The 11,350-nt window shown below is 34.5% G+C and overlaps 2 protein-coding genes across 5 annotated transcripts; one reads left to right on the top strand and one right to left on the bottom strand.

The window, feature by feature from the left end:
- The first annotated feature begins 575 nt into the window (after window positions 1–575).
- On the top strand, window positions 576–4,298 carry LOC113869287 (putative disease resistance protein RGA4). Its single transcript, XM_027505538.1, has one exon. It carries the CDS (start codon window positions 680–682, stop codon window positions 4,040–4,042), a length of 3,363 nt encoding a protein of 1,120 aa, XP_027361339.1. The 5' UTR covers window positions 576–679; the 3' UTR covers window positions 4,043–4,298.
- Window positions 4,299–4,436: 138 nt separating this feature from the next.
- Window positions 4,437–10,076, bottom strand: LOC113869288 (zinc finger MYND domain-containing protein 15). 4 transcript variants are annotated; one of them, XM_027505539.1, is made up of 11 exons: window positions 9,903–10,076; window positions 9,680–9,793; window positions 9,463–9,578; window positions 9,024–9,070; window positions 8,828–8,928; window positions 8,353–8,431; window positions 7,385–7,493; window positions 7,113–7,284; window positions 6,915–6,986; window positions 5,890–6,003; window positions 4,437–5,794 (listed from the first exon to the last, which is right to left on the bottom strand). In XM_027505539.1, the coding sequence occupies exons 1-11, from the start codon at window positions 10,002–10,004 to the stop codon at window positions 5,702–5,704; spliced, it is 1,119 nt and encodes a 372-aa protein (XP_027361340.1). In that variant the 5' UTR covers window positions 10,005–10,076; the 3' UTR covers window positions 4,437–5,701. The 4 variants fall into 4 exon arrangements, 3 of the variants coding, with proteins under 3 accessions (XP_027361340.1, XP_027361341.1, XP_027361342.1); XM_027505540.1 differs by having other exon boundaries at window positions 9,027–9,070; XM_027505541.1 differs by having other exon boundaries at window positions 9,463–9,563.
- Between the last annotated feature and the right edge of the window lie 1,274 nt (window positions 10,077–11,350).

Here is an 11,350-nt window from a genome sequence, read left to right as displayed (position 1 = left end):
AAGAAGCTAAATAAGGAATAGCACAAAAATAATTATCGAGAATAAATAGGATAAGTAAGGAATAATATAACAATAGCTCTCTCTTACTTTTTCTTTTTTTTTCTTGTTGGCAGTTTTGTTAAGAGCCTAATTTGTGTGACTCCTATACAAGTTTGTATATTTCTTTTTTTTATTTTTATATGCCAAACATGGTATTATTATTTAACATTTTAATGAAACATTAGTATATAAATATACCTTTATATATGTTTAAAAAATATGTCCCTTACAATCTGTGCAATACATGGGTTGATATTGAATTAAAAATTATAAGATTGTCTTAATGGGACAGTTGGAATATATGATGTGATTTAAATTAAGGAACTGATTATTAGTATTAAACTATTGAAATATCAATTTACTTTGGCAAACCTTAATTGTTGACTTCCCATTTCAAAGTCTATGTATGTTTTTATTATTTGTAGGATTCATAAACATTCAGATAATATCAGCTCTTAAAGCGTGTATGGGTCCCTGCATGCAGCTGTACCCAATAATGACTAGGCAACTTTTTGACTTGAAAAGTTTGCAAATTTCAAAACGTCTGCTTTCCTTGCTAATAGTCTCGTTACTCGATTCTACTAACACTGCATTTGTAACCGTGAAACCTCTGTTGCTTGATACTACTAGAACTTTGAAGATGGCTGAGGCTGTCCTTGAAATTGTGCTTGAGAATATCAGCTCTCTCATTCAGAAAAAACTGGGACTCTTTATGGGTTTCCATCAAGACTTGGAAAGGCTTACCAGCTCGCTCTCTACAGTCAAGGCTACACTTGAAGATGCTGAGGAGAAACAATACTCGAACAGAGCTATCAAAGATTGGCTGCGAAAGCTAAAAGATGCAGCTTATGTGCTGGATGACATCTTGGACGAGTGTGCCACTGAAGCATTGGAGTTGGAGTATCATGGAGTCTCGTGCGGACTATTAGACACGGTACAAACCTCTTGCTTATCCTCTTTTCACCCCAAGCATGTTGTTTCCCGTTACAAGATTGCTAAGAAAATGAAGAGAATAAGAGAGAGATTAGATGAAATTGCTGAAGAAAGGACGAAGTTTCATTTGACTGAGACGGTTCGAGAGAGGAAAGCTGAAGTCATTGCTTGGCGCCAAACAACCTCAATTATTTCTCAACCTCGAGTCTTTGGAAGAGAAGAAGATAAGGATAAAATTGTAGACTTTTTGGTTGTCCATACTTCTCATTTTGAGGATTTATCGGTCTATCCAATTGTGGGTCTTGGTGGACTTGGAAAAACGACACTTGCTCAACTCATTTTCAATCATGAGAGGGTGGTCAACCACTTTGAGCTGAGAATTTGGGTGTGTGTTTCTGAAGATTTCAGCTTGAAGAGAATGACAAAAGCTATCATAGAAGCAGCATCTGGGCGAGCCTGTGAGGATTTGGATCTAGAGCCGTTGCAGAGAAGACTTCGAGATCTGCTTCAAAGGAAAAGATATTTGCTTGTTTTGGACGATGTGTGGGATGATGATCAAGAGAACTGGCATAGGATGAAATCTGTATTGAATTGTGGAGCAAAGGGTACTTCAATTTTGGTCACTACCCGTCTTTCAACGGTTGCATCAATTATGGGAACAACGTCTCCTGATGAACTATCAAAACTATCTGACAATGACTGTTGGGAACTGTTTAAACAACGAGCTTTTGAACCAAATGCAGCAGAAAGGGCAGAGCTTGTTGCGATAGGGAAGGAGATAGTAAGTAAATGTGGGGGAGTGCCTCTTGCAGCAATTGCATTAGGAAGTCTTTTGCGTTTTAAAAGAGAGGAAAAGGAATGGCTCTATGTTAAGGAGAGTAAGCTGTGGAATTTAGATGATGAGAATTTGGTCATACCTGCCTTGCGATTAAGTTACTTGAACTTGCCTGTAAAATTGAGACAATGTTTTGCCTTCTGTGCTATATTTCCCAAAGATGAAATAATAAGCAAGCAACATCTAATAGAACTTTGGATGGCTAATGGATTCATTTCCTCTAATGAAATCTTGGATGCTGAAGATGTGGGTGATGAAGTATGGAATGAATTATACTGGAGATCTTTTTTCCAAGATATTCAGAAAGATGAATTTGGCAGAGTTACAAGTTTCAAGATGCATGATCTTGTTCATGATCTTGCTCAATCTCTTTCGGAAGAGGTATGTTGCGTTAATGACGACAACGGTATAACTACCCAGGCTGAAAGAATCCGACATCTCTTAATTTACAGGCAAAAGTCATATGAACAGGCCAATTCAATTCAGTTGCACCAATTCAAGTCTTTGAAAACCTATACAGTGCCGCAGTACTTCTATGAATATAAAGAGCTTCCAGTTGACATATTAAAATGTTATTCTTTGCGGGTGCTTGAGAGGGAGAGACTAGACAGTTTGCAGCCTAAAATTGGTCAATTAAAATATCTAAGATACTTGAATATTTCTCATGGTAATTTTCGAACTCTTCCAGAATCCCTATGTGAACTGTTGAATCTGGAAATTTTGAAATTAGACTATTGCAATCATCTTCAAAGGTTGCCGATTAATTTGGCACGCTTAAGAGCTCTACAACATCTATCTTTGAGGTTTTGCCACAGACTGTCAAGCTTGGCACGTCATATGGGGATGATGACTTCCCTAAGGACGTTAAGCAGGTATATTATTGGCGACAAAAGAGGATTCCTTTTGACAGAACTGGGTCGACTAAACCTTAAAGGAGAGCTTCTCATCAAGCACTTGGAGAGGGTCAAAAGAGTTGGGGATGCTCAAGAAGCCAATATGTCGACTAAGCACCTAAATTCATTGCTGTTATCATGGAACATAAATGAAGAGTCTGAATTACAAGAAAAAGCTGAACAGATTCTTGAAGTGCTTCAACCTCGTACCGAACAACTTGAGACTTTGGTTGTGGGAGGATATAAAGGTTCACGTTTTCCACCATGGATGTCTAGTCCTTCTCTCACACATTTAAATCGTCTAGAGTTGGTGGATTGCAATAATTGTTTACAACTTCCGCAGCTGGGGAAACTACCTTCTCTAAAGAGGCTAAGTGTATGTAACATGATTCATATAATACACCTATACGAAGAGTCCTACGACGGTGAAGCAGTTTTCATGGCTCTAGAATTTCTGTTACTGGAGGAAATGCCAAACTTAATAAGGTTAGCAAGGGAGGATGGGGAAAACATGTTTCCGCGCCTTTCCACATTTCAAATTACTGATTGTCCTGAGTTGTTGGATTTGCCCAGCCTTCCATCTATCAATGATCTCCGCATAAAAGGTAAATGCAGGGAAGTGCTAAGTTCAATTCATAAGCTCAGTAGTCTTCAATCCCTAAGTTTCAATTATAATGAGGAGTTAACATGCTTGCCAGATGGGATGCTACAAAACCTTACTTCTCTAAAGAAAATAGAGTTTTATAAGCTCTCCAAACTTGAGATACTTGCAACTAGAATCATTAACCTTAAGGCTATCCAAGAACTGTATATAAGGGGTAGCAGCAGGCTCAAGTCATTGGGTGATGAATCATTGATGGAAGGGTTGAGCTCTCTAAAGAAATTAGAAATTTTGGAATGTTCCAAGTTCAATATGTCGGCAGGTTTTAAATACCTAACATGTCTTGAGGATTTGAATATTGGGAAATGCGAAGAGATGGAATGTTTGGATGAGGCATTACCACATATGACTGCCTTGCAATCATTAAGACTCTGGGATCTTCTAAACCTACAATCCTTGCCAGACTGCTTTGGAAACCTTGCCTTGCTTCGGGAATTAAGAATTTCTAACTGTCCCAAGTTGAGGTGTCTTCCAATGAGCATTCAGTGCCTTAGCGGTCTGAAAACATTGGCAATTTACCGTTGCCCCGAGTTAGAGAAGCGATGTGAGAAAGAAACAGGAGAAGACTGGTCAAAAATAGCTCATGTTCACTTTATTGACATAAGAAACGTACAAATCCAGTACGGCTTAAGGGCCGTTGTATATTCTGACGCAAGGATAAATTATATTTTATTACTTTAACGTAAGTTAAATGAAAGTCATGGAAAATTTAGATTGAATGTAAAAATTTTTAAATTTACGTATGCGTAAAAACATATCATTTGTAAGCTTTGGCAAGTATGAAGTCTTGCAATCTTCAGATATATCATTTGTATCGTTTGATGTTTTATTTAATTGATTTATCAATGTTTTAAAAAGTAGTTTTGTATTATTAGCTTCTTTGCTTATTTGTATTATTTCCAATGCAAGTTTGGATTCTATATATACAAATAGTATTCTCCACTTTATTGCTAGGGTTAAAATCTTCAGATATCCAGCATTGCTTGAAGAAGGGAAGATTATGAAGAGTTTTATAAAATGAAGGAACCAATTTATTTTCTTTTTTTTCGATTTTTTTTTTTAATGTTAGGGGGTTTCAGATATGCAAACGAAGTGAAATGACTTCATTGTTTAACGTCTCATTTTCCTGTGTTTCATTCCTTTTCTTTTTTTATCTAGTTGTGCAACCTGAGTTCAAAATGCCAAAGATACTTTAACTTGCTCAAGTAATTAGTACTTAATAATCACTATATGTTTCAATTGAGAATTCAAGAATTAACTTTCTTCCATCTCGTAAAACATAAAAGAAAAGAAAAACATTTCAGTTCAGTTTATTTCTACATACTAGCTTCATGATTGCATCACATTATATTCCGTTATTCCAAAAATATTTAGCAGCGATTTGGAAGTATTGTATTAACTCCTATTGAAAGACTTTATGTTTAGTATTAAGCACGTGTATTTAATTTTTTATTATGTATTTATTGTTTGCATTGAAATAATGTTTTTATATCAATGTTTTGTGTGTTTCTATTAATAAAACCACAATTCGCTGGGTAAACAATAATAATTTAACCTATAATAATAACAAAATATCTCAAAAATGATTTTTTTTAATATGTTCAAAAACACAATAAAATTTGTATATATAATAATTTTTTAAAATTTTCAAAATATCAAAAAACCTAGTGCATTAATAACCTTAAATGTTTATTTTTTTATTAAAAAATTATTTTTATTATTGTGTCCTTTAAATGTATTGTTTTAAAAAATATATCACTAGCATTTCTCATAAGTTAAATAGTGAAGATTACATGATCTGTTCATAGATAGCAAATAATAATACTGATGACGATGGTATAATATAAAATATACAGCAGGTATTTCATCTTTTGGCTGAGAGCACCGTTGTCTGGTATTTAGGGAGGAAGCCGCAGAAGGAGGATGGTTTGATAGTTGAAATCAAATTTGCCATCCAGCAAAGACCTTGTGATAGACCTGGAAGCAGTATCCTATCAATCAATTAACTACCATATCCGAGGCATAATAATTAGTATTATGAAACGTGAAATGTTCAGGATGATTGTAGCTGCTATAAATCGTGCTGCAAATGACCCAACACTAGGGAGCTCTATTGGTTCAGTGAACATATTTGCAAAGCTCGAATCCAGCGCATCTTTCATTCGTATAGGATAAAGCAATAATTTGATTTTCATACAATTAGCTACGTTTCTAACAAATCCGTCATGAGTGAGATATCTATGGGTTTAGACAAATTTTGTTGGCTGTCAAGAGCTAACACGAGCTAACACAGCTCTCCGGCCAATATATAGTGGTTTAAGATATTTAGATCATTACTCTCTACATCCCAAAAAGAAAGCAGTTCGAGTAGCATGGAAGCAACAGCACGCTTTCTTCCACAGCCATAGGTTGCCTGAAAGGATTTAACTGGACCTACATCGCGGTGCAACGGATCATTCAAATATTAGGTCATGATCAATGAAATTATTTTTCAAGACAAGACAGCAAATAACGAATGAGAAGCTTACAGGCAATCTAAGAGGACGCCGAGATACAGTCTTAATGCAACTTGCGGCAAGATGACAAGCTTCCTCACAATAATCAGTCAAAATAACTGGAACATCAATCTTTTCGATTAACTCCTGAAATTTTGATAAAAAAATGAACAAATCATACTCTAAATGAGTATTAATTCTTTTTTATTGTAAAATCTGTATCGACTGAAAAGCTCAATTGCTCTTTTGGTCCCCCTACTTAAAGGGTTATTCAATCTTAATCCTCTAATTTTCAATTTTGTGTTTTAGTCTTTTTTTTTTTCCCTTAATTAAGCGACTTTCATCTATTCATTTAGTTGTTATTCAATTTATAACGGTTAACGGTGACAATCCTCCTCCTCCTCCTCTCTCCCAAGCCACTCCACCACATGAAGGAAGCTCAACTAGTGACAACCAACACCCGCAAGACCTCCTGTTGATGCTATTAGTGAACCCTATCCCTGCCACTTCCTTCCAATGACTCAACCTTCTAATAACACCGTTCACAGAGGGATTTAAGTCACACAAAATCCAATCTTAAGTTTGAGCACTTTCTTATGACTTGCTGCACCTTTAATTCAAGAGATACGTGGACAAAAGCTCCAAACTTTGAGAAACATGCGATGTTTTGTCACTGTTGCAAATGAGTGTTGAAAAGAAGCGGTGGGGTTAGAGGAGAGAGGGGAAGTGAAGAAAGAAGTTGAAGTTGCTGGTCGAGGAAGATTTAATAATGACCCAGTTGTGTGTGTAGGTGAAGGGGCCACCGACATTCACATGGTGGAACTCCGGCTGAGAGAAGGGAGGAGAAGGATTGTCACAATCAACTGTTAAAAATTAGATGACAATTTAATAGATGGATGAAATTTATTTAGTGAAGAAAAAGAGAGGACAAAAATTGTGCAATTCAAAATTGGGAGACTAAAATCGAACATTCCAATAAGCAAGGAAACTAAAAGAGCAATTAAGCCAAACTAAAACTAACATCTAAACAGAGGATAAGAACAAGGTGAGAGACGTACAATACTTGGTAGCCAACTGGAGTAGGCAGCAATGCCACTATTTGGAGCAATCACTAGGTGAGGGAAGGAATTCTGTAAGTGGAACATTATTAAAGATAAACTGTTGATTTTGGAGGATAATACAGACAATTAATTCAAGCAAGATTATGTCAAATGAAAGCAACATCATAGGAACAAGTGACATTTGCAATGTGATACCTTAACAATATCTTCATATCGGTCATGATAGAATCCTTTCCAAAGCTGCAATGTTAACGCTGAAGTGATACCAGTTTGTGTTTCTAAGGATGTATTTTCACTTGCTAGTTTGCATTCACACTCAAGTTCATTGCAACAAGGATGCTTAGAAATGTGGATCTTCTCACCATCCCTGTTTACTGGGAGGCAGGAAGGACATATATTTTTAGACCAAGTAATGACAAGTATCAAATGACAGAAAAATCAATGACTTATGATCAATGCATCAAGACCTATGAGGAGGAATTGCAGGTCCAACAAGTTCTAGATGAACATGCACACCAGGAAAGAGTGCCAGTAATTCTCCAAACACCGCAAGTTGTAGCAGCTCTTTCTCAGGTCCTGTCCTTCCATATAAAATTTCATGAAAGCAAAGTTATATGCCAGGAAATCATCCAAATTTTTTTTATTATAATACATATGCAAGCCTCCTTATGGAAAGCATTTACACTTTTCAAAAGTAAAAATTTTATTTATGATCAATAAAATGAAAAAACTGATAAAGATGAGAAAAAAAGTTTCATAACAATACATAGAGAAACCTGAAAACTTCATTTCATTCTTTAACAAAAACAAAGGGGGAAAAAAAGGCATACCAAAGCAGGAGTTTTAGGTTAGTTGATTAATGAATCAGTACTTCTGCTTTTACATTTTTAGAGGAAATATAAATCACAAATGCATAATGTCCGAAAAGAAGGAGAAGCAGCATTTATAGTCATTATAAAATATAGAATAAGACAAGAAGTTATTATTTGATAAGATAGTTCTGACTTTCAAGTTTCAATAAACCATGTACATCTCGGTATTTATCCAGAAAAAGTAGAATCATCTCAAGTTAAAGCAAATCCAAGTTTCAAAATAACGCTCACAGTCAACTTACTCAAGTTTTTCTAATTGTGTACTTTTTCTTTGTTAGTCGTTGGAAATAAAACAAACTAAAGCAATGTAAAAACTACAATTCAATAACAAAGTCCATGGTTGCATCTTGTTCTTTCGGTAGTTTTTCTGGAAAGTTAAACTGAATATAAATCTCCCTAGGCCCTCACATACTTTCATATATGTATAAAATGATTAAAGTATTTTGAGAGACTAATCACATATTTCAAGTCCCATTCATAACAATTAACATAAAAGAGAGATAATGAAAAATATTTCATAGAAATTAAAATGCTAAGAGAAAACTTGTAAGTGGGTGACTTACCAAGATAATGTATGTACAACTTATCACGGACTTCAGGATTCAAGCCAACAAGCTGAGCAGCATGATATATTGTAAGTGGCTGAAATAGAAGCAATCATATAGTTTTTTCGAAAAAAAGGAATCTAAAACTACCTGTTACATCATGCTTGTAATTTCTGTCAGAGGCAGTAAATTTAGTGGCAGTAATCTATCATAATAACAAATGGGAAAACAATTTATGCCCCTAATTCGAACTTATAACTTGAAAGCAGAGATTTCATTTTTATATAGTCTGAGTAAAAAAAAAAATCGAAGGCCTGAAACCCTCCCTGTATTTAAACTGTAAATAAACCAAAAGAGGCAACTGCATATATCATCACTGTTGCATACAAGCAAAATGAGATGACATATTTAACATTCATAAACACAGTTGAAATGATAATAAAAATATTGAATTTTTTAGAGATATTTTGCAAAAAAAATTACATGATCATACCCAGTGAAGAAGCAAAGCAACAGGTGAGTCTAGTGGGATGCACCTCCACTTATAATAGTCTCTCCAATTATGCAACTTCTCTGATACGGTAGTGTCAGGCCCTGAGCATTTATTTGTTGCATTGTACTTTAAATTAAATCCAATAAGAAAAGATGAACGGAAGTTGAAGAACAATAAGCTTGAAGTATAGAGTTACCACAACATGGACATAAATTTCTAGGCAGATCCCAACCATTGTTTAACCTGCAAAAATAAATTTCTAAACATCAAGTTTGCTCTAAAATAATAAACTAACTGTAGAGGTTTTTAACTGCAAAATAATCGTTAGATGTACACCGTGGCTTAATTACTGGATTATTGTTCAACTCAAATAGGAACTCGTCACTTGTAAGAGCATGTTTAGAAGAGCTTATGACCAGCTTATGGAAATAGCTCATCACTTTCTAACTTATTTCAATATGCTTCTTGTTATTTTCAACTTATCCCAACAGGTTTCATAGTAAGTTTAGGGCGTAAACTAACATTTTAAAAAGAGCTTATTTGCATAAACGCTTGATAAGCTGTGTATCTGAATGCACTTAAAATATAAATTTGATTAACAAAAGTTTCAAAACATGAAGGAAATAAGAGGAAACCCTAAAGAATCGAACGAAGCAGATGCCCCACAATTGCATTCGTGCATCCACATTCCAACTCGATGAAGGCCCCTCTGGTTCAAAAATGAACACCTAGTTTCCTGCTTTACACAAACCTGTTAAAATTACATGAAAATCAACCAAACCAATAAATAAACAAAAAAAAATTGTATTTTTTGGAAAAGCAGTATTAAGAAGTAAGAAAATCAGTGAACACCTGAACTGTGGCTTCGCGAGAGAAAGTGAAAGGAAAATTGTTGAGGACTTCGATGTTTTTCATCTGTTGTTGTAATCTATCACACTCGTGTTTGTGACGACTCCAGTGCGCAATCTAAGGGACAAAACGTGAAGCAACGTTAACGAAGCTATGTGGATGCGTGGCGGAAAATACTGCGATTCATCAAATAGCATGAGCAATATCGTTTGATACAGTGACGAACCTGGTGAGAGAGAGAGCAATAAGCAACGGCTTCGCAACGAGCGCAAGGTCTTGTGGCGGCGCCGCTGCACCGTGTTCCGCTCCCCTTCGCCGCGCACTCCATCGCTTTCCACTTTCCGACCACCGCACGCAATTATATTTTGAGCGGTAGCCCGGCCCAACCCTCCCTCGCCAGGCCCAGTATGGCCCATTCTTTTCCATTTCTTTGACGTAATGAGAAAATTTTATTAGTCAAGCAGGAAAACATCAGTTGACCCAAAAAAATCCATTACGTAATTAAATAAATTTATTTTTTTGGTAAAGTGATAATTTTTATTATATTTTGTCTTTTAGAACAAATGATTTTATCATTAAAAATAATCCTTTTACATTTTAAAAAAATAAATTTTTTATATTTTATATTTATTTTTTCTATATTTTAATCGTTTAAACTTCTAAATTCATTAATTTAAAATTTTTGTTGTCAAAAAATTATTCAAATCTCAACTGTTTATATCATCAAATTAAGTATTTTTTAAATTTACTTTTTATATTAATTTGAATATATTAACTTTTAGGATGACTAAAGCTTTGTTTCCCTCTAAATAATGATACATACATACATATACTCTTGAATTGTCCATTACTGCTTAGTAAATGTTTATGAATTAATTAATACTTAATAACAAATATCCCTAAACAAAACAATGAGTTAATCAAAAGAAATTACGTATTGTCATGGTCCCATTCCAAAGTGATAAGGAAATCTAGATATTATTTAACAGCTCTTGAAATCTAGATAATAATCTAGACATTATTTTTTTTAATAAAATATTTTATTCAATATTTGATGAACTACCACAAAGGCCTATTAAATAGTTTTTCCTATTACTTACTTTTCCAAAACTAAGGTAGAACCTCTTATTGGCACAACTGGAGTCATATGAAGGGCAACAACCAACCAACTCTCCATTCTAATATTGTTAATTTCACAAAGACATTAAAGATCATTTGTAAAAAAAAAAATCTCCAAAATAGGAAATTCTCCATGCTTCCCAAGATACAGAGCACCAATTTGATATTTGTGAAGCTTTTATTATCTTAGAGCTGGGTTTCTTCTAAGAAAAATTTCCTTCATCCACCTGCACCAACCCTTGAAATAAAGCACAATATGTTAGGAACGAGAATCAATTTCATGTAGCAACATGATCAAACAATCAAGCTAGATGAAAAATATATTAGTTGTCTAAATTGATGATCTTTCTCAAGTTTTCAAAATGCCTGTGATCTTGTACTATCTTTGCCGTATTGTCATCTTAAATATAAAAAAAAAAATGTGTCTTTGAAGGCAACAACATGATCATATTCATTTAATCTTGTATCATTTTTCGTTGGTGTTTTTTTTTTATCACTAAAAGTAGTAAAGCGTATCAAAGTATATATGAAAAGGGAAAATATTCTTTTTTCAAT

Source organism: Abrus precatorius, unplaced genomic scaffold, assembly GCF_003935025.1.
Source record: "Abrus precatorius isolate BTA unplaced genomic scaffold, Abrus_2018 Scaffold6, whole genome shotgun sequence".
In the NCBI taxonomy this organism is placed as follows: domain Eukaryota; kingdom Viridiplantae; phylum Streptophyta; class Magnoliopsida; order Fabales; family Fabaceae; genus Abrus; species Abrus precatorius.
Note: the sequence above shows the minus strand (reverse complement) of the source record. Positions and strands in the feature narration are given on the sequence as shown.

What these genes read in the sequence shown, in the direction of transcription:
- LOC113869287 (XM_027505538.1), top strand. Translation starts at nt 680, where the DNA reads ATGGCTGAGGCTGTCCTTGAAATTGTGCTTGAGAATATCAGCTCTCTC.
- LOC113869288 (XM_027505539.1), bottom strand. Translation starts at nt 10,004, where the DNA reads ATGGAGTGCGCGGCGAAGGGGAGCGGAACACGGTGCAGCGGCGCCGCC. An exon ending in ATTGCTCTCTCTCTCACCAG is followed by an intron (nt 9,794 to 9,902) that starts GTTCGTCACTGT and finishes TTTGTCCCTTAG; the next exon opens with ATTGCGCACTGGAGTCGTCA. An exon ending in GCTTCGTTCGATTCTTTAGG is followed by an intron (nt 9,071 to 9,462) that starts GTTTCCTCTTAT and finishes TTATTTTTGCAG; the next exon opens with GTTAAACAATGGTTGGGATC.